Source organism: Pseudorca crassidens, chromosome 2 (assembly GCF_039906515.1).
Source record: "Pseudorca crassidens isolate mPseCra1 chromosome 2, mPseCra1.hap1, whole genome shotgun sequence".
Lineage (NCBI taxonomy): Eukaryota > Metazoa > Chordata > Mammalia > Artiodactyla > Delphinidae > Pseudorca > Pseudorca crassidens.
In genome coordinates, this window is record NC_090297.1 from 35,411,698 (window position 1) to 35,430,246 (window position 18,549).

An 18,549-nucleotide genomic window follows, 5' to 3' on the forward strand; every position below is an offset into this window, starting at 1 on the left:
GCTGAGGAGCCCTGTAAGCAAAGGCCTGGGGGCATTCATGCAATCCCGAATGGTCTTCCCCATGCCCAGGTTCCTGACTCAGCCCGGATGGCAGTTGTGAGCAAGGGCACCCCACCCCTTGATATGCTCTGGGCCACTGGGGCAAGGGCCGAGGAGGTGTGAGGTCGACTCTTAGGGTCCAGCACCCCCAGTCCTGGCCACTAGGGCCTCCCTGTGGTTTCCCTAGTGGCCAGGACTGGGAAGGTGCCATGGGAATTGGGTAGGATGAGGGTAACCAGGCGGGGCGGGTGCACCTTGTCCCGAGCATGTCCTGGCGAGCCCGGACGGGTTGTGGCTTTGGCTCCAAGCCTCTGATACCTGGATCTTGTCTGCCACGACCAAGGCTGTGCTCTGAGGCTTGTGCCCAGCCTGCGGGCTCTGCTGGGGAGAGGAGGGGCAACAGGAGACCCCAGGGACTCTGGAGTCCCTGGCCTCTGTGGGTCTGCTGACTACTCCGTCTCGGTCTTGCTTTGTTTGGTCTCTGTCTCCACCTGTGTGTCTCTGTGTCTCTCGGACCCCGTTTCCCTGTCCCAGTCCTCTTATGGAGGCAAGTTGGGAATTCTGGGTCTGCAGCGGAACATCCCTATACATCCTCTGGTCTCAGTAGTCCCTGCCCCCTACTCAGGTTTAGAGAATGACCTGGGGGCCTCTTGTACTCTCTCCCTACAGTGTGACTGGTGGGTTATCCTTGGAGTCACTAGGGGATCAATAAGGAGCCTGGGTCTTCACAGGGGTCGGAAGGTCTGGGTGGTCATCGCACAGTCCAAGGGGGGGTGGTATCTGTTGAACTAGGCTCTGGGTGGTCAACGACGATGAGTGGTGGTCTTGGTGGTGAGTGGGGGCCAGGAGGTGGCATGTGGGCAATAAGATACTGGTGGGTACCAGCTAATTGGCTCTGCCCTTCTCTCTGTCACAGGTTGATTGTCCTGGACTGTAGCTGGCTGTGGCGCTGGAGCCCTGGATGGCCCCTGAGCCAGCCTCAGGGAGGACGATGGTGCCCCTCGTGCCCGCACTCGTGATGCTTGGTTTGGTGGCAGGTGCCCATGGCGACAGTAAGTCTGACCTCTCAAGGCATGGGATCTCCCAGATGGAAAGGTGCATTCCTCCCAGCAGGACTCTGGAAGGGGGGACGAGGCCAGCCACTAGGAGAGACAGGATGGCTAGATACACCTCCAGACCTTCTGTCCTAGAGAGACCCCCCACTTGGAGACCACCCCCCTCCAAGTAATACTCCAGCCCCGTTCTTCCTCGGAGCATCCTGTGGGATCTCGCATGTCCCTTAAGGTGCTCCAGGGTGGGGGGTGTCTGAGTGGGACCCTGTTTATGGGGTGGAGGTGAGACATGTCCAGGATTCGTGTGGTCATTAGTGATGTGCTCAGGCGTGCACTGTGTCCGCTGCTGTGGACCTGTGCAGAAGGCACAGTGTGGGCCATGTCGGTGTTGGTGTGGGAATGGGGGGCTGCACACAGGAACACGTATGGACATGTGAGTGGGATGCCAGAGGTGTCCACAGGTCCAGGGAAAGATGGGAAGGTGAGCCACCAGAGCCCTTCCCCTGGGCCAGACCTGTGTGTAGACACTGAGCACTTCCTTCCCTCCCCACTTCAAGGCAGAGAGGCATCCCCCTCCCCCAGCCCTCAGCCCTGAGAATGGGGGAAGATTGCACTTGGCCACAGGAAGCTGGGCTCCAGCGCCCCTCTCTGTGTATGGGGGGAGATGGGATTGTCCCCTGCCCAGATCCAACTACGAACTTTGGTCCCTTTCCTGCCGCCCTTCCCCCTGCCTGGCACTACAAGACTGGCCGCAGCCCGCCCCGTTGCCATGGTTACCACTGCTTGGTTACCGGTGGGAGGCGGGGCACAGGGCAGATTTAGCCAATCTGCACACTGAGGGGGAGGGTCGAGGTCGGAGCCAAGGTCCCTGGGGAACAGAGCTGTTCCCATCCTGTCCGGAGCCCAGAGGTGACAAAGGGCCAACCTGGGGGTCAGCAGGCCATAGGGTTCCCCCACCCCGCTCTCCCTGTGTCTGGGAGCAGAGCTCTCTTCTTGCCCCACCCAAACCCTTTCTCCTAATGGCTCATTAATTATTCAGGACCAGATCCTGGAGGAGGTGGGACTGGAGCACCCCGCCCTTTGTCCTCCAGGTTGGGTGGGGCCAGTAGAGCGAGGAGAAGGAGAGGGCATTCCTCCTGGGGCGCAGGGTGAGGGGTAATGGGAGCCTTGAGGTGCGGGTGATGAGAGGCCTGGGCTAGCAGGAACAGGGAAGATTAGGGGGTGCGGGTGATCTCCAGCTCGGTTGGGGCTGCTGGGAGAGAGCTTGAGCCTGCAGGGCCAGGCTGGGGTAGAAGTCACTGGGTAGGTGACAATAGCAAGGAGGCGAAGGCTTGTGAGAGCCAGCCCTCGGACACTGAAGTCCTGGCCTTGCTCCCCCACCCTCACTCTGGACGCTCTTAGGCCCTTCAAATGGGAGCTTGAGAGCAGAGGGAGGACCACCCGGCTGGGCTTTTGGAGACAATACATCCTGGGAGCATAACTGTCTTCCCTCCTCCTCAGACCTAACATGCTGGAACCTGTACCCTCACCCTCATCCTCCCAGACGTACCCGTCTTTCTGTGTTCTCTCTCCTGGTGAATGGCTTTCCCACCCACCCAGCCACCCAAGTCAGAAACCTGGGCCTCCTCCCAGCCTCCTCGCTCTCTCATACCCACATGTAATCCATCACCAAGTGCCGCTGTTTCTCCCTTCTGAATATCTTTGGAATGCATCCACCTGTCTCTGCTGCCCTCACCCAAGCCGTGCTCGGCTCTTGCCGGGGCTTTTGCTGCAGCAGCCTCCTAGTGGCTTCCCTGTCTCCAGCCTCTGTCCTCACCATCCAGTCTCCGTTCCATGGTAGGAGTCATGTTGCAAAATGAAAGCCTGATCATGTCGCCCTCATTTTAAAATCCCTCGCTCACTTCCCCTGTCGCCTTTCGGATCAAGCCTTGGGGTCCAGGCCCTGCGTCTTTAAGCCTCTGCCAACCTCATCCTTCACCTGCCCCACCCCACGCCCCCGCCGTGCTGACTTCTCGGTTGCTCCCGTGCTCCCAGGCCTCTGTTCCTTCTGTTTCCTCTGATAGGAACCCTCTTCCCCATCCCCTTCACCTGATGAGTTCCCACTCACCTGGAGCCATCACCTCCTCTAGGAGCCTGGGTCATGTGCTGCTCCCCTGGGCACCTGTGACTGCTTCAGGTCTGTCTGTCCCATTGGACTGTGAGTCCTGAGCGGTCAGACCATTGTCCAGTTCAGGGCCTGGAGTGTGGTAGATGAGTGAGTGTAGGGGTGGAGTCAGGCCTGAACCCCTAGTAGGACTCAGGGGGCAGGGCGGAACAATTTTTAGAGCAGAGGCCAAGAGCCTCCGTGCTGGTCCCTTAAGGACCAAAGACCAGGGTCTTGAAGGTAGGAACCAGCTGGAGATGCCGAACTAGGTGAGTTGGGCTCTGCTCCCAGGCAGAGAGCCACGGGAGAGGGGCATGGGCTGGGGGCTGTGATGACCTGACCCCAGGAGCACTGCACATACGTTTGGATCTGTCCCCCGCGTCATGGCCAGGCTTGGGCTGGGCCTGCGAGACTGCTCGCTGGGGCGAGTAGTCAACGTGGACAGAGCTGCTGCAAAAGGTAGGGCAGGCGCCCCAGAGAATTGACGACTGGAGCAGTGGAGCGCAGAGCGGACAAATGTGTTTCTATAGGCCTCTTAACGAGACAAATGAATGGGGGCCCTGGCCTCTGAGGGGAGTGCAGGGAAGGGGGGCGGAGAAGCAGCTGCCAGGGGTTAGCCCCGAGGCCCCGGCGTCAATGCCGAGTCAGCTCTGATGGGGACCTGGGCACGTGGGGCTCGGCGGCTCCCCCAGCTGGGGCTCGTGGCTTCTCACGAGGGAGGCTCGTGGGGCCAGGGGTGGTCCTGAGCAGGAAGAGGTTTCTGCTGATCCGCTGTGTGCATGTCAGGTGCTCCGTGGGAAGAATCCACACAGGCCTGCCTTCGGAGCCCGCAGTGTGGGTTACTACAGCGTCCACTGTGCTGGGGTGGTGCTGACACAGAGGTAGTGACCTAAGCATCGTTGCGGGGGGGAGGTGTAGGGGACTTCCTAGAAAACAGGAGCCCTGAAGGTTGAGTGGGCGTTTGCTAATGGGGGCCATTGCCTGATGAGATGAGATTAGGGGGAAGAAGCAGGAACGGGCCTGGGCTTCTCCCTGGAGCCCATGGGAGGACCATGATGAGGACCATCTCCCTTTTGTCCCCACACAGCTTAGCACAGTCCAGTTACTTGGAGTCATAGGAGCCCAGAGCAGGATGCCTGATGGCTAGGAGTGTAGGTAGGGGCAGAGGCCTAAGTAGCTGAGGGTGTATCTGTCGTATCACCGCCCCCACCCAGCCTGGGGAGCTGGAACATGGCAGGGTGCTGCACGCAGTTCTGCGGTGCCCTCCTCCTCATCCTTAGGGAGGCAGGACCTGGTGGCCCAGCTAGACTCTGCCCTCCATGGAACTTCCAGCAGGTTGCTTTCTCTCTCAGGGCCTGTTTTCCTATTGCACAATGAGGATAATCACTTCTACCTGGAAAGGTTAACTGAGGTCACATGTTCAAGGCACCTGGCACTTAGTATGTGCTCCCTCCATCCTAGGCCATGACCTGGGGCTCCCAGTGTGTCCCCTGGGAAACCAGGGTTGTCTCTGAGCGGGCTGCCCTCCCGGGGATGCCAGGAGTGGTCACAGCATTAATGAGTCTCCAGCTCATCAGACTTGTTCAGGGCCTGGGAAACCCGCCTCCCTCCCCTGCCTCACCACCCCTTGCTGCTGCGTGTATGTGTGCTGTGCGCTCTGCAGGGAAGGCGCAAAGTAGGTGGCTCCGTTTGGCTGGACCCTGGGAGGTGTGGGGGGCCCCCCACCCCAACCCCCGCCCAGGACAGCCCACTTGTTTCCTTTCTTAGGCCACTCGCTCCCACTTTGCATGGGCTCAGCTACCTGTGCGAGTCCAGGGCATGCCCCTGGGGGCTGCTGCCCAAAGACCTGTGCAGCCCACGACCTCCATGTGCTCGGGGAGGGGAGGTGGGCCCACATCCTGGTGGGGCAAAAAGCCCCTCCGGACATGTGGTCTTCAGAAGTTCTGTTCAGACCCTCCCCGAACACTAGCTCTGGGTCTGTACTGGGTGAATGGTCAAGTCACCTGATTTTGTCTGCCTGCCTGGGGACCTGACTGGTCACTGTGGCCCGCGGGCTGCGGGACGCAGAGCAGGCTCCCACAGGCTTGAGAGTAGGGTGCACAAGAGGGGCAGGGCACGCACGAAGGCAAGGGGCTACCCACAGACCTGGGTGGGTGATGCAGCCACGGGGCCTGAGCTGTGTCCTGCACGGTGCTTGGCCTGTGGCAGGTGCTGGTTTTTTTTTGAAAAAGTCAAGAAAGCCTGGAGAAGTTAGCAGGAGTGAGCGTGGGGAAGGGAGCGGGGAGACAAATGTCAGCACAGGGTTTGTGCTCCCCAAAAGTCCGCCTGGTGAAGAGAGGCGAGGGCTTGGCAGGGCTGTGGGAAGAGAGGTGCCCACCCGTGGGGGTGAGTGGGCTGAGGGAAATGAGGGGCTGGTCTGTTGGAGGGGAGGTCCTGCCCCCTAGGCTGCCCCGGGCCCGTGTGCTGCCAGTCTTGCCAGAGCCTGGTGGGTGGGTGGGCTGGGCAGGGCTCTGGCCCCTCTCCAGCCTCCGGGGCGGGTGGTGGGGTCCACCTCCTTGATGGCCCCAGGCCTTGGGCGCCATCCAGCCTCTCCTGTACTCAGGCCTTCCCCTTCCTCTCTCTCTCCCTCCCCCCGCCCCGGCCCCCCCCACACCTGGCTGCCTCCCCAGCTTCTGGTTCTTTGTTTGGCGTGGAGGCCCTGCCCCCAGGCACACTCACCCGGCCATTCTGGTTCAGCAGGTTCCAGCCTCTGGTTTCTGCAGCTGACACGTTGAGGCAGGAGTTTCACCCAGGGCTTCTCTCCCCAGCGGGCAGCAGGGGCTCCCCAGTGTGGTGTGTGAGGGGCCGAGGTCTCCATCCTCTGCAGGCCTTCCTTTGTGGTCAGGTCACCTTCACTTGCCCGCCCCACCCCCCTGTACCAGGAATGGGGTCAGGCGCTGGGACGGGGGAGAAGCAAGGCAGGCGTGGTATCTGCCCTACTCAGGGTTATTGTTCTCTGTCGGGAAGCAGCCATGAATTAAATACTCCTCCAAAGTGTGGAGAAAGTAATAACCTCACACGTGTACGTAACAAACCATGAGCAGTGCTGTGAGAGAGGCGGCGGGAGTCTCCAGAGAGCCTGAAACCCAGAACTGAGCTCGTGGAGGTGGGGGCCACAGCAGGGGGACCAAGGAAGGTTTTCTGAGGAAATGATGTTTAAATTGAGATCAGAAAGGTGAATAGGAGGTAGTGGGTAAAGAGGTAGTCTAAGAGGTTTGTGGCAGAAGGCATGGCTTATGCAAAGGCCCTGAGGCGCAGGGGGCATTGTTTATCCAGTGGACGGGAAGCCAGGGTGTGTGTGTGTGTGTGTGTGTGCGCGCGCGCGCGTGTGTGTGTGTGTGTGTGTGTGTGTGTGTGTGTGTGTGTGTAGGGCTGGGGTGAGACCTGGCAGGGCTCCAGGTCTGAACTCCATCATGACGGGAGTTTAAATCTTGGGAGACTTTTGGAGGGTTTTGATCAGGGAAGAGGCTGCTGCTTCACTCTGGCTGCTGAATAGAGACTAGGGACGCAGCTGGTTAGGTTGGTGGAGTGTCCAGTCGAGAGAGGGTGATGGCAGTGCAGAAGGAGAGCAGGGAGCTGCTGTCTGGAGGTGTGGGGGAGGGGCGTGCAGTGTGCAGGGGGGTGGGCAGGAGACTCTTCCCCACCCCCAAATCGGGCAGGGGCGTCCTATCTGAGAGGATCTCACTGAGAGGACAGGCTCTGCAGACAACTGCAGACTGGGAGAGTCCGGAACCTCCTTCAGAGGGCAGTCGGGGCAAGGGTGAGGCAAACTGAGGCTTCCTGAACCTTTGTGATGTCCCCATACCCCTCGGGTCCCCAGCAGGTTTGTGTGTTTCCCCAATAAGGCTGCCCTCACCCCCTCTGGGTATTCCAAGAGCAGTCAGGTAGGTCCCCGCGTCTCCTTCCTCCAGGGAGGCCCTGGGTGCTGTAAGATGTGCTTAGGATTTGGAATCCTGGATCAAACCCTAGCTCTACTCCAGATCAGTCTGTGATTTGTCTGTTGTTTAACCTTCTGGGCCTCCGTTTCCCCATCTGTAAAACGGGGGTGATAATTCTACTGATGCTAAGGAGGGTGATGGCTGCCCACAGGCAAGGTCCACCACGTGTCCAGCCTGTGCAAGCAGCCTGCAGACATCATCACATTTCGTCTGCACAGATCCCTATCACTAGCACCATTCTGCAGATGAGGCTCAGAGATGGTGAGTGACTTTCTTAATAATTACATAAAACGTCAGAGCCCACTGGACCCTGGGCTGCTGGGTACGATGGGCCCCTCCCTGCTCCCTGCAAGGCTGAGCCCTCCCAGCTCTCTGTACCTGCAGCTGTCACTCCCGACCCTGGTGGTCCCCCAGACCCTTCCCTCTGCCCCATCTGCTGTCCCTCTTCTCTCCACTGGATCAGCACCTTCTCCCTCTGCTGGCTCCTTCCCATCAGCATTAAATAAATAAATAAATATTATCTTTCACATCTTAGGAAAAAGAGAAACAAGAATAGGAATTTCCTTGGTGGTCCAGTGATAAAGAATCCACCTTGCACTGCAGTGGATGCGGGTTCTATCCCTGGTCAGGGAACTAAGATTCCCACATGCCGTGGGGCAGCTACGCCCCCGTGACACAGTTACAGAGCTCGCGTGCCCTGGAGCCTGTGCGCCACAACTAGTGAGAGAAAACCCGCACGCCACAACCAGACAGAAGCCCCCACACACCACAACGAAGATCCCGCACGCCTCAACAAAGATCCCGTGTGCCGCAACTAAGACCCAACACAGCCAAAAATAAATTAAATAAATAATAAATAAATCTTAAAAAAAAAAAAAAGAAACAAGAATGTAAAAACCTCCCTTCAACCCGTCCTCCAGGCGCCATCTTCTCTTTATCTTCCCCATCACAGCCAATCTTCTTCTTTTTTTTTTTTTTTTTTTTTGACCGTGTTGGGTCTTTGTTGCTGTGTGGGCTTTCTCTAGTTGCGGGCGAGCGGGGGCTACTCTTCATTGCAGTGCGCAATGGGCTTCTCATTGCAGTGGCTTCTCTTGCTGTGGAGCACAGGCTCTAGGTGCACAGGCTCAGTAACTGTGGCTCGCGGGCTCTAGAGCACAGGCTCAGTAGTTGTGGCTCACGGGCTCTAGAGCACAGGCTCAGTAGTTGTGGCGCACGGGCTTAGTTGCTCCGCAGCATGTGGGGATCTTCCCGGACCAGGGATCGAATCTGTGTCCCCCTGCATTGGTAGGTGGGTTCTTAACCACTGCACCACCAGGGAAGTCCCCAATCTTCTTTAAGTAGTCACTGTACTCTGCTTTCCACTTCTTCGCCTCTTGCTCCTTGACCTCCTTTGGTCTGGCTTTGGCCCCTGCCGCCCCACTGACTGCTCTTGACAAGGCCCCCAACTATACCAATGTGAACTGTTTCTGGCAGGTGTCTTGGATTCAAATATAGGCTTGAATTCAAATCTCAGATGTGCCGCTAATTGGCTGTGTGACCTTGGGCTAGTGACTTGACCTCTCTGTGCCTCTAAACTGGAGATAACAACGGTGAAGGACTAAATGAGATAAAGTACCTGGTGCAGAGTGGGATTATCATCATTGAACAAACATGTTTTTGTTCCAGAGACCAGACCAGGCCTGGGCTCATCGGCACCGAGCAGGTGGTCTGAAATGTCATTTCTCATGGTATCAGCCTTCCTGGAGCTGTTCGTTGGTCTGATTAATAGGAAATGGATCCGCTATCAGGATTAGCAAGGCATTTCTACATCTTAATGAAGGCCGGGTTTCCAGGGTCTTGTGACCCTGGGTGATGGGATTCCAGGTTGGCCCTGGTGTGTGTATCAAGGTGACATGGGTGGGCATGGCAGTACAGTGTCCAAGCCCCCTCCCTTTTCCCCCTCCCCCTGCCTCTCTGTGGACACTCTGGGGAGACGTCCAGGCCATCGGAAGGCAATTACCCAGCCAGTGGGAGCCGGGTGGGGAGGGCAGATTTACAGGACAGCGTTCACCTGGGAAGACATCCAGAGATACTTAGGAGGTGGAATGTGTAGGCCTTCAGGACTGATGGTGTGTGGGGGCCGGGGAGAGGTGGAGTCACGGTTTCTGGCTTGAGCCTTGCGGTGGATGGAGGTACCATCGCCCTGGTGGAGAGGAGTTGGGGAGGGACGCGTCCAGGGGAGATGCTAGGGCTGCTCCCAGCAGCTCTCAGCATGCCTTTGTCCTAGAGCTTGGACTTGATGGGGGGATGGGAGACAGAAGAGTGTAGCAGTTAACGTATGGACTCCAGACTCAGTCGCCTGGGTTCAAATCTTGGCTCTGCCACTAAGCAGCTGTCATGTCAGGCAAATCCCTTAACCTCTGAGTGTCTTGACTTCCTTCTCTATAAGCACAGATGAGTGTAGCACCCAGCTCATGTGCTCACAGCTCTTTGAAGAGTGCCTGGCACATAAGAAGCACTGCATGAGGGTTAGGCGTCGCTACTGTTATTTCCTCTATAGATCTTTCTTGCCCCCCACCCCATGCCTGCCGCCTGTGGTAGAGGCCATGTCGGCGGTGACTGTGCCATGATGACTTGGTGTCTCTCTCTCTCCAGGCAAACCTGTCTTCATTAAGGTCCCTGAGGACCAGACTGGGCTGTCAGGAGGGGTGGCCTCCTTCGTGTGCCAAGCCACGGGGGAACCCAAGCCCCGCATCACGTGGATGAAGAAGGGGAAGAAAGTCAGCTCCCAGCGCTTCGAGGTACAGTCTCGGGTGGGAAGGGGCAGGCAGGCCTCCGGGTCTGCCTATTCTGGGGTCTGGTCCTACCTCACCTGCTCTTGGTCTCCCTCCTTGGGGGCCTTTTGGCAGTGAGAGGATGGCTGACCTTGAGCAGGCTTCTGTGTCCTGAGCAGGCTGTGACCACGTGTCTGTCCTGCGGCAGGTAATTGAGTTTGACGACGGGGCAGGGTCCGTGCTGCGAATCCAGCCATTGCGGGTGCAGCGAGATGAAGCCATCTATGAGTGCACGGCCACCAACAGTCTGGGAGAGATCAACACTAGTGCCAAGCTCTCAGTGCTCGAAGGTACGTGCTGGGGAGGGATGGGGCCTGGTGGGTGTGGAGACCGATGCAGGGATGAGCCAGCCAGCCAGGCCCGTCCCCACCGTGGGCTGGGGTGTTTTTATGGAAAGGAAAACTACTGGTCATCCTGGGGTCAGCGAAGGTCAGTGGTGGGCAGGGACGGTCACTGGATTTTTGGCTTGTGCCAAAGCCCGCTGTGTGCCTCGTGTCTTTGTGTTCTGCAGAGCCGGGATGTTGCTCGGTGGGTCTGGGGACTGACTTGAGGTGTGGGGCTGCAGCTACGTAATCGCTTGGGGTACATGACTCGTGGCAGTGGATGTGATTTTCATGGGGAACCTGCCAGTAGGCTTCAGAGAGGTGTGTTCCCAGTCACTGTTAGGAGCAAGGGCCCTAGGCTGGAGGCTGGGGCTCTGTAGGTGGACTTTAATGACTTCTCTCACTCCAAGGCTCCTCCATTCATTCCCAAACACTCCCTAATGCTGCCTTGTGTCCTGCCAGTTATCTGACCCGGTCCTGCCCTTGAGACTTCAGTCTCCAATGAGTCCTGGCGGGTGTGGCCCAGGGGACTGGGGGCAGGGTGCAGCGTAGAAGGGAGCTGTGGTCTGAGTCCTGGGGACAAGTGGGAGTTGGGTTGGGGGCCTCGGCAGGGGAATAGCATCGGCATGTGCAAGGCCCAGAGGCAGGAGAGAATGGTGCTTTCAAGGGACTCTGAGTGGTTCCGTTTGGTTTTGGGGTGGGGGGGCGTCACTGGAGGACACAGAGAAACGGGGAAGAGTAATTCAACATGAGCCTGGAGAGACTGGAGAGCAGATGACACAAGACCAGGTTGAGAAATGAACACTTTCCTGGGGACATAGGAAGCCACAAATAGAGAGTGACACGCTCGCCCCCCCCCACCCCAGCCATGATGGAGTCATCAGTCTGAATATGTCTGCCTATATTTTCAAAATATGGCATTGATTGTTGCTTTTTAAAAAAAGATTACAGTAACAATACCTGTTCACTGTTGAAAATTTGGTAAGTATAAAATAGCACATAGGAAAAAATAAAAATCGCCTGTTTATCTTACCTCTACTATTAACTTTTGGTTGTTTCCTTACAGTCCATTTTCTGTGCATGCATGATATATGTAACAAAAACAGGATTACATTCTGCTCAATGATTTGTGGACTGCTTTTTAAAAAAACATTTCATGAACATCTTCCTTGCCATTTTTTTCTGCATCATTATTTTCAATGGCTGTGGGTAAGTGTCACATGCAAGTACCCTAATTTATTTAGCCACTCCCTTATTGTTGGACACATATGTTGTTTCCAGTTTTTTGCTTTTATACATAAGGTGCTATACGCTTCCTTGCAGATAAGATGTGTTCACCTTCCTGATTATTTCCTTATTCTAGATGCATGGAAGTGGAATTGCTAGATCAAAGGGGACGTGTGATTTTAAGCCTTTTCAGTATTTCCAGAAGACTGTGTCGGTTTACACTCCCACCAAACAGGGCATAAGAGGGGCCTCTCTTCTGCTTATCCTCACCAGCAGTGGGAATTATCATTTTAAAAAGTCTTTGCCAAGTTAATAGGCAAAAACTGGCATCTCAATTTAATTTGCATTTCTTTGATTACAGAGCAGTTGAACATCTTTTCGTCTTGGCCATTTTTACATTGTGGCTTTATGTGTTCACACGCACGTCCATGCAGTAACTCCTTTGTGACTGTGTGTCTGCTGCGAGGCGGGGCAGGGCCCTCCAGCTTAGAGGGGCAGTGGAGGACAGTGGTTAAGAGCAGGGCCTCTCGACCACTTACTCTCTCACCTTGTGACCTCAGGCAAGTAACCATGCTCTGAGCCTCATTTGCTCGATCTGTAAATAGGGACGTAGTACTTGCCACCCAGGCCAGTTGGGAGGATTAAATGGGAGTTAAGCACTTGCCGGATTCCAGCATGAATGGTAGCTGCTACTGGGCTAGAAGCAGCACATCCCAAGGCCCAGATGTGTGAGCTGGCTGTACCTGGCGTCTCTGCTGCCTGGCATCATCTGGGTGATGCAGCCCCCACCATCCACTCCTGTGGGGGGGGGGCCCAGAGGACAGGCCCTGGGCCAAGATCCCTGATGGCTGAGTGCTTTCAGGGTGCTCCCTGCCACCCCTGGCCTCAGTTTCCCCACTTATGGCCTCAGGACAGGTATTTCAGCACTACCCTCCCTCCTGTTGCTGTCTGCCCCGGCACGAGCCATCTGCCTTGCCCTGGCATTTGGGAGGTGGCTGCAGGGCCAGACTGTGGCTCCCACCCCAGAGGGCATCTCTCAGGCCCTCATACTAAGGGAAAGAGAGCCTTCTTATTAGTGTTGGAAGAAAAGTCCCCCCAAAGCCCCTACACCCCAGTTTTGGCCCTTGCTCTCCGCAAGTCCTCTGTTGGCACTCTCCTATCCCCACCTCTGCCCTGGGCAGCTTTATCTTTTAAAGGGTTGAGGAGGATTGGGGTGGTCTTGCGGGAGCTGAGGTGAGGGGGTTCAGACTTGCAGGGGTCTGTCCTTCTAGAGGGGCCTTCTTGGATGAGGGTTTCTCTAGCAGGGGTCTGGGGTCTGTTTGTGCTTCTCGGTGTGGGAGGTGTCTGATGAGGTTGGGAAGCGCGTAGGGCCCTACCCGGGCGCCTGGCCCAGCCGAGATGGAGCTGTGGGCCTGAATGAGCCCCTGCTGCTCCTGAAACACAGCACGCGCAAGATGAAATGCTGACTTACCATGTTGGTCTGCATAACCTTGACCGTCTGGCTCTGGGCATGGCAGAAAGGAGGGGAGTGGGAGGCCTCAAAGGTGCCGGGGGCGGGGCCAGAGGAAAGCAGCCCCGCCCTCCCGCGCCAGGCCTCCTGTGCTGGCCAGGGAAGCTGGGTGTGTGTAGGAGTTGGGTGAAAGTATGGTGTGACTACAGCTGTGGGCTGGGGCCAGAAGACAGCCAGGGTCACTCCTGGGAGGAGGGCTGGGGAGAGGATGAAGCCGGCTTGGGGCCTGGGAATAAAGGTTGAGTCCCTTACCCGCATCATAAACTGCATGTGGCTCACCACACACTGGGCTCTTCAGGGGAGTGGCCCGGGGCTCTCTGGGGTGACTTGGCTCAGGTGAGGGGTTGCTGCCTCCCAGGCCTACGAGTCCACGCCAAGCGCCCTGCCCTGCCTTGCTCTGTGCCATGCCCAGCTCCCCTCACACTCCGGGAGCACCCCACACCCCTCCCACTTCGTGGCCTTTGCAGCCAGCTCTCTGGGCAGGACTGCCAGTCCCAGTGAGTCCCGACTGCCCTGTGATGCCCAGCCGGCTGCTCCCCGCCCCCTAGGCCCCGCTGGGTACCGGGTGGGGGTACCCGGCACAAGCTGGCTGGGGGTAAGCCGCCCAGTGTTCCTGTCTGAGTGGTAATTGAAGCCATTAGCGCACCAGTCTCTCCCTCGCCGGGTAATGGCAGGAAAAGCTCTTCTCACGCCGCACTCTTGAGGCTGAATCACTCCCCCTCCAACCCGCCCGCTGCCGCCACTGAGACAGGGAATCTGACATTCTCCCTCGCGAGGGAGGGGGAGTGGAGGGGGAGGGGAGAAGCCTTGCTTCCTGGCCTTTCCCTCCAGGGTGTGGGGAAGCCGGGAGGGTCCTGGAGCTCAGTCTGGAGGTTGTGGATTCACTTGGGCCAGTGGGTTCCAGCCGGGCGGTCCTGGTACTGTGGTCAGGAAAGCCCCAGAGGAGGCCAGACAGCAGAGGTGTGGGCAGGGCCCTGGTGACTTGGGCAGGTTCTGGAAGGGCCAAGAAGGAGGAGGAGAAGGGAAAGAGGGGCAAGGAGGAGGGAAGAGGCCGAGGAGCAGGGATAAGCCGTTTCTGACTTTGTGGTGGGCACCTGGCTCTGGGGCCCCCGAGTGCAGGAGGCAGCATTTGCCTCGTGGTCATGGCTACAGCAGGTAGCGTGCACCCTGCGTGTGGTGAGTGCCCTTTGTGCTGTCTGTAAGGCAGTGTGTGTGAGGTGTGTGGTGTGGTGTTACAGTCTCAGGGGCTGTGTGTGCCTTATGGGTTGTATATGAAGCAGGGGGCGTGCGTCCGGCTGCGTGTGTGTGTGCGCGCGTGCATGCACACATCAGGCAGTGTGGGGGGGGTGTGGTGTGTACAGCAGGTGGTGTATACCTTATGGCCTGTGTCTGCGGCGGGGGGAGGGGTGTGTAGCAAGCAGCCTGGGCTGAGTGTGTGCGGTCGGTCTGGTGCTGTGGGAGGCCAGAGATGCTGTGTCTGGCCTCATTGTCTCCTGGACCCCACAGGATCCCTGCTCGGAGCTGTCGGTCAGCCAGGACAGCTGGACAGAGATGGACGTGGGGCAGAGTGGTTAGGCTGAGCTGTTCTCAGTGCCTCTGAGAACTGCTCCTCAGCAGTTCCTCTGCAGCCAGGCCAGAAGGGAGGGGCCCCCAGATAGGGATCCTGCCCAGACCTTGGGACTCTCTCTTCTTCCTCCCCTCCCCTCATCGAGCCCAGGCTCCCTTTCACCTGTTCCCACCTGGCCTTGATGTCTGCTGACTGGCCAGGACCACACTGCTCAGGCCACACAGGAATCCAGGTACCCGCATGGAGTGCCTGGCCTTGCCCGCTTCGTTCTGGATAGGCCCTGCGGGAGGCCAGCTGTCAGGCATGTGGGGTCGTGACTGGGGGAGGCGGGCAGTCCGTGCTGGGCTGGGACCCCCAGGCTCCTCACCCTGGTTTTGGGACTGTAGGATGATGGAGGCCCTCTTGAACCCCACCCACCTACCCACAGCCCCTTTGGAAACAGCCCCAGGGACATGAGGGCTGATGAGCAACATATGACCCTGTCCTGCGGTCCTGGGCTGGCTGAACCTGGAGCGGGGCCAGTACAGAAGCTTGTGTTTTCAGGGTGGGTGGGCGTTTTCCCATGGAGTCATCTCTCCCTGGCCCAGGCCTGACTTAGGAGGGTGGGGAGTTTGGGTAAAGGGCTACCAGGCAGAGGATGACTCCTTAGGTGGCAAGATGTGCCCCCTTCTGTTGCCTGCATACGTGTCTAGGTCATGGGCTTGTTTTGAGGAAGCTGGGCCTGTCGCCTCCCTGATTTGCATCCATGGAAAGTGTAGAAGGAGCCCCAGCACCTAGAACCCAGGCCAGCTTCTGCTCCTCCCCTCGCAGCTGAGGCATGACCTAAGTGCTTCTGGCCCAGTGACTGTGGGATCTGTGACCTGTCCTTCCCCCCCCACCCCCCGCCCCGTTGTGACTGTAGTCGCATTCAGAACCACGCAGATACGAGGCTCTGCAACCATTTCCTGGAGAGATCTGGGCCCCAGGCGTGGGGGTGGGAGAGGTGTCAGTTAGATGGGCACTGCCAGGAGGGTCTAGAAGATCAGGCTCTGGGTTTCTTGGTACCTGGGATCCCCCATTTTTTTCTAGTTCTGATTTGTGTTCAAGGTCCAAGCAGACTCCCTTCTGAATGGGTCCACTTGTGGGGTGGGCAGTACGCCTGCCTCTTCTGTTAGCCACAGACAGTGGACACGTTCCCTGTGCCTAGCCTGCCGCTCCCACCCCTGTGGTCACGGGTGCTTACGTGGCCCTGCTGTGCCCATGGCTCCCTCGCCCACTGCCATCTCCCCCAGCCTCAGGACCACAGCGGAGCCAGCACCTCCGGGGGCAGCTAGCCAAGTCGGAGGTTTTAAATGCCCCTGTGTGTGTACCTTCCCCATCCCTGGTGAGGTGCCCCCTCTCTCTGGTTGCCAGGGAAAGAGGATTTTAATCAGGGGAATGACTTGATAAAATTTATGTTCAGAAAGGTCCCTGGGGGTACAGAGTGGGGTACAGGGACACCAGTGAGAGGCCAGGGCAGCACTGCAGCCCAGACAAGAGGTGGTAGTGGCCCAGACCCAGGCAGTGGGTAGGGAAGGAAGGGAGACTGGGTTTCACGCAGTTTCGAGAGAGTGGTGGCCTGCCTGGCCACCTGTGGGACTGGGGAGGTGGGAGACTCGGGGTTGCTGGCTCTGGGCCAGGTAGATGGCAGTACTATTTTCTAAGGTTCAGGTATGGGAGGAGGACCTGGTTTGAGGGGCAAGTTGATGAGTCCACTTAGAAATCCGTTGTATCGGGTGTGCGCAGGCATTGGAGGTAGGGGTGTCAAGGAGGACTGGCACTCTGAGGGACATCTGGAGATGCAGTGCTGAGGGTGGAGAAATGGCAAATCCTACGGAGCCAGAGTCAAGGGGGAGGAAGAGGGCCCGGATGGAGCCCCAGACGCTAGCTCTCCATGTTGGGAGGGGAGTTTGCATAGGAATCTGGTGAGGAGGTGTCCGAGAGGTAGGGGTGAGCCCGAGGAAATCAAGAGAAAAGCATCTGGAGGGAGCAGGGAGGGGTGCTGTCGAGAGGTCAGGCAGGATGAACGATGAGACGTGTCTTGGACTTAGCTCCATGGAGTCATGGTTGACCTTGGTGAGCACTCTGGCAGGAAGCCATGGGGGTGGCAGCTGGGCTGCAGGGACCTGAGGAGTGAGTGGGAGGCTCTCAGTGGTCTGGAGGGACTGGGCCTGAACCTAGGGGAGTAAAGGGATCAAAAGAGTCGTCCTGGAGTAGGACTGAGGTGGGGACCCCAGGAAGAGTTCGCTGTGGGTCAGGGCCCAGAAGCTGGAATGTGGAAAGGGTATGGGCCTGGGGACAGTGCCCAGGCTCACCTGGGTGTGTGTGGCTGGGAGGCCTCACCAGCCAGGCTGTGTAGAGCCCTGTGAGGTGCCAGGGAAGCCCTGGGGGGTGGGGGACCGCGAGGGGGAGGCCTCGGCTGCTTGGCCGTTCTCGGCTAGCTCGTGCTGCCGACAGGCCCCAAACAGCTCAGACTCGAAAACAAAACAGGCTTTTAAGATGCCAAGTTTGATGAAATCTGAGTGCTAAAAGAGGTGGGAGTTTTCTCTTAGAAAAAGCTGAAAATCAAGCCTGAAAGCTGCGAAGGGAGCCCAAAGCTCCCCAGGCCCCCCTTACTGCCTGGAAGTCTGGGGGTGGGGTGGGGCTCTCTGGGAGAGTGTGGGAGCCTGAGGGTCTGAGGAGCCCTTCCCACCTGCTAGGGGGTGTCTTGGCCCTGACCTTGCTAAGGATGGAGCTGCCTCAGGGACAGGGCCCGAGGCAGCCTTGGTTTCCTTAGAGTGCCAGGAGGGCTGGGGGAACCAGCAGCCCTGCCACCCACGAGGTCCCCTCGTGCGTCCCTGTCTGCGTTTCCAGGCTCTGTCCCTGCATGCGTCTCCAGGGACACGTGTGTCAGCATACGTGTTATCTCTGCATGTCTGCACATGTGTGTTTCTGCGTCTCTGCGCGCTCTCCCTCTGGATCTGGTTGCATGAGTCTGTTTCCACAGGTGCTTGTCACTGCAGGTGCCCCTCTGCACGCACATGTAGGTTTCTATTTTTGCACCTGTCTCTTTCTCCACGTATATCTCTGTGGGTCCCTGGTTGTGCATGTATCTAGGTGTCTACGTTCAGAGAAGGGGCGAAGCCAGGCCTAACACTCAGGCACAGGGGAGGGGTTCAGGCCTACAGACGGTGCCACCCCAGGGAGCCTGTGTATGTGTGTGCCTGTGTGTGCCTGCGTGCGCACAGAGCCGCCAGGAAGCTGGGTAAACATGGGTGAGAAGTTCGCGCTGACAGACGGTGCCGCCCGCTCCGGGACCCCGCAAGGCGTCCCCATCTGTCCGCTTCCCTGGCGCAGCCCCCTCCCTCTGGCCCAGACTCTGCCTCAGGCATCCCAGGCTGAGCTGGACAAAGAGACCTGTGTGTGCTTTGTAGGGGGCCTCAGCAGCCCCCTCCCCCAGTCATTGCAGCCAGCCTAGGCTGAGCCCCTGTCCACCTTCACCCCAGCCGCATCCATCAGGCCTTAGCTCCAAGCGGCCTCACCTTCCCACCGTCTCCCCGGACCACTGCCCTTACTCAGGCAGCCCCTCCCTCCCGTCCACCAGGAAGCTCTCCCTACCTCTCCTGTTCAAGTGTTTCCTACTCTTGCATCTCCCTCCTCCTTCAGGAAGCCACCAAGATAGCAGGTGAGCTGTGGAGTTGAACTGATCCAGCTCCACTGCTGCTGTGGGGACCTCAGCCAAGCTCTCGCCCCTCTCTGAGCCCTAGGCTCCCAACACCCATCCCCCAGCCCCCCACACCCTGTCACCTTCCTCTGCCCAGTGGGGATAGCAGGGAAGAAGGGGCCAGGGTTCCCACTGCAGTATCTAAAGACCATCGCAATTCATGCACACGTGTGTCCC

The 18,549-nt window shown here is 58.1% G+C and overlaps 1 protein-coding gene across 15 annotated transcripts in view; it reads left to right on the forward strand.

Annotated features, from left to right (window-relative positions):
* The window catches only part of PTPRF (protein tyrosine phosphatase receptor type F), an 86,205-nt gene that overhangs the window by 13,586 nt on the left and 54,070 nt on the right, over nt 1–18,549 (forward strand). For 14 of the 15 annotated variants that reach the window (XM_067725812.1, XM_067725816.1, XM_067725822.1 and 11 more), the window contains exons 3-5: nt 956–1,091; nt 9,846–9,991; nt 10,173–10,314. In XM_067725812.1, the coding sequence (XP_067581913.1) occupies nt 1,001–1,091; nt 9,846–9,991; nt 10,173–10,314 (379 nt within the window). In that variant the 5' untranslated portion in view covers nt 956–1,000. Of the gene's footprint in view, nt 1–955; nt 1,092–9,845; nt 9,992–10,172; nt 10,315–18,549 lie in introns of those variants that run through there. The other variant, XM_067725827.1, reaches the window with a different exon arrangement.